The sequence below is a fragment of the Aplysia californica genome, unplaced genomic scaffold (genome assembly GCF_000002075.1).
Source record: "Aplysia californica isolate F4 #8 unplaced genomic scaffold, AplCal3.0 scaffold00258, whole genome shotgun sequence".
Lineage (NCBI taxonomy): Eukaryota > Metazoa > Mollusca > Gastropoda > Aplysiida > Aplysiidae > Aplysia > Aplysia californica.
In genome coordinates, this window is record NW_004797528.1 from 309,804 (window position 1) to 311,416 (window position 1,613).

The window sequence follows — 1,613 nt, forward strand, 5'->3', positions numbered from 1 at the left end:
AGAAGAAGAAGAAGAAGAAGAAGAAGAAGAAGAAGAAGAAGAAGAAGAAGAAGAAGAAGAAGAAGAAGAAGAAGAAGAAAAAGAAGAAGAAATGATAATAATGATAATAACAATACTTTGATAATAATGATAATAATAATACTCCTTCCGTCAGTGCCTGATAGATAGAAGCATCATAAGAGTAGAATATTTCCAAGAGAGAAATAGAAGAAATAAAGATGACAAAGTTGATTTGTGGCTTCTGCTACAGCTAATGAGACCAACTCTGGCGGAGAAGAATTTGCCACATTTTGAGCATTTTCGTGTCGTAGAAAGGCGTTAACGGTTAACAACAATATTACTATCAACCTACTCCTTCTTGATACTCCGAGCAGCCGGCAAAGCAAGGGGAGTAATAGGTCCTTCCGTCGTCTCCACAAATAGGGTAAAAACTCTCATCTTTGCAAGTGCAATTACCCTCACACTCGAGGGGGGTTCTGAAAACGAAAAAATGATATCATTTGACATCATCCCAAAATAGTAACCAACTTTAAAATGTCTCTCGGCGTGTTGGAATCGGGTGCTCGTCAATCTTTCTACATGTCATCTTAAAGCTTGTTTATTTGTCTTGTTTTTTATTTGATAAAAAGGAACTATCTATCTTGAATAGCAGTCGAAATATTAGCAATTGAAAGAGGTGAAGGTCGCCTAGTTTCAGAGGTAAAATTAACGAGAAAACGGCCTCCAAAATGTGGTGACTTCCATCACTCAAGAGTCTTTGGAAACTGAACAGGTATATTTTCTGTGCCTTTAATAAACGTTTTTCAGTAATACCCACACATAAATGTATGTTTAACTGGCCACAAAAGGTGTTTAGCTTTTAAAAAAAAAAAAAAAAACAGTAAAAATTGATAAACGTACGCCAATATGCCATTTCGTTTATTTTGTTGTTTTGACGAGTGCCTGATTTCAATATGATGCCTCACAAATGGAACGTGCACATAGCGTAAGTGTGTCCTAGTCGGTGTAACTAAAAATTTTAACAGGAAATTTGTGATTACATATTTGTAATGAATTGTGAGGTAAATGCTTGCAATCTGATAATTGACACTGTCTGCACATGCCACAAAGAATAACCAGTTCAATTATTCGTAGAATGACAGTAACCGACTTAGGTTTTTTGGTTGTTGTGTTTGTTAGTTTGTTTGTTTGTTTGTTTGTTGTTTTTTCTGGTAGGGTTTTGTTTTTGTTTTTGTTTTTTGATTGTTGTTGTTGTCTTGTTGTTTTTTAAGGGTCTTTTTTTTTTGCTTTGCTTTAATTTGGTTTAGTTTAGTTTGCTTTAGTTTAGTTTAGTTTAGTTTGGTTTGGTTTAGTTTGGTTTGGTTTAGTTTGGTTTAGTTTGGTTTAGTTTGGTTTGGTTTGGTTTTTTCATCTATCAAAATGTTTCCATCTTAACCATCTTGTTTAGTGTACTTACGACCTTAGAGCATGCATCAAAATAACATTGAGTGTGTATCTAGCTTACGATTATTATTGTTTATATTGCTGCTCATTTATATTATGCATGTGATTGTAAGCCTACTTGTGTGTGCATGTGTGTGCACGTGTGTACGTGTGTGTGTTTGTGTGTGTGT

The 1,613-nt window shown here is 34.5% G+C and overlaps 1 protein-coding gene across 1 annotated transcript in view; it reads right to left on the bottom strand.

Moving 5' to 3' along the window:
• Positions 1 to 348: 348 nt before the first annotated feature.
• LOC101860178 (solute carrier organic anion transporter family member 74D-like) overlaps positions 349 to 1,613 on the bottom strand; it is a 19,913-nt gene continuing 18,648 nt past the window's right edge. The window contains exon 9 of the mRNA XM_013083852.2: positions 349 to 476. Coding sequence (XP_012939306.2) covers positions 349 to 476 — 128 coding nt within the window. The remainder of the gene's footprint in view (positions 477 to 1,613) is intronic.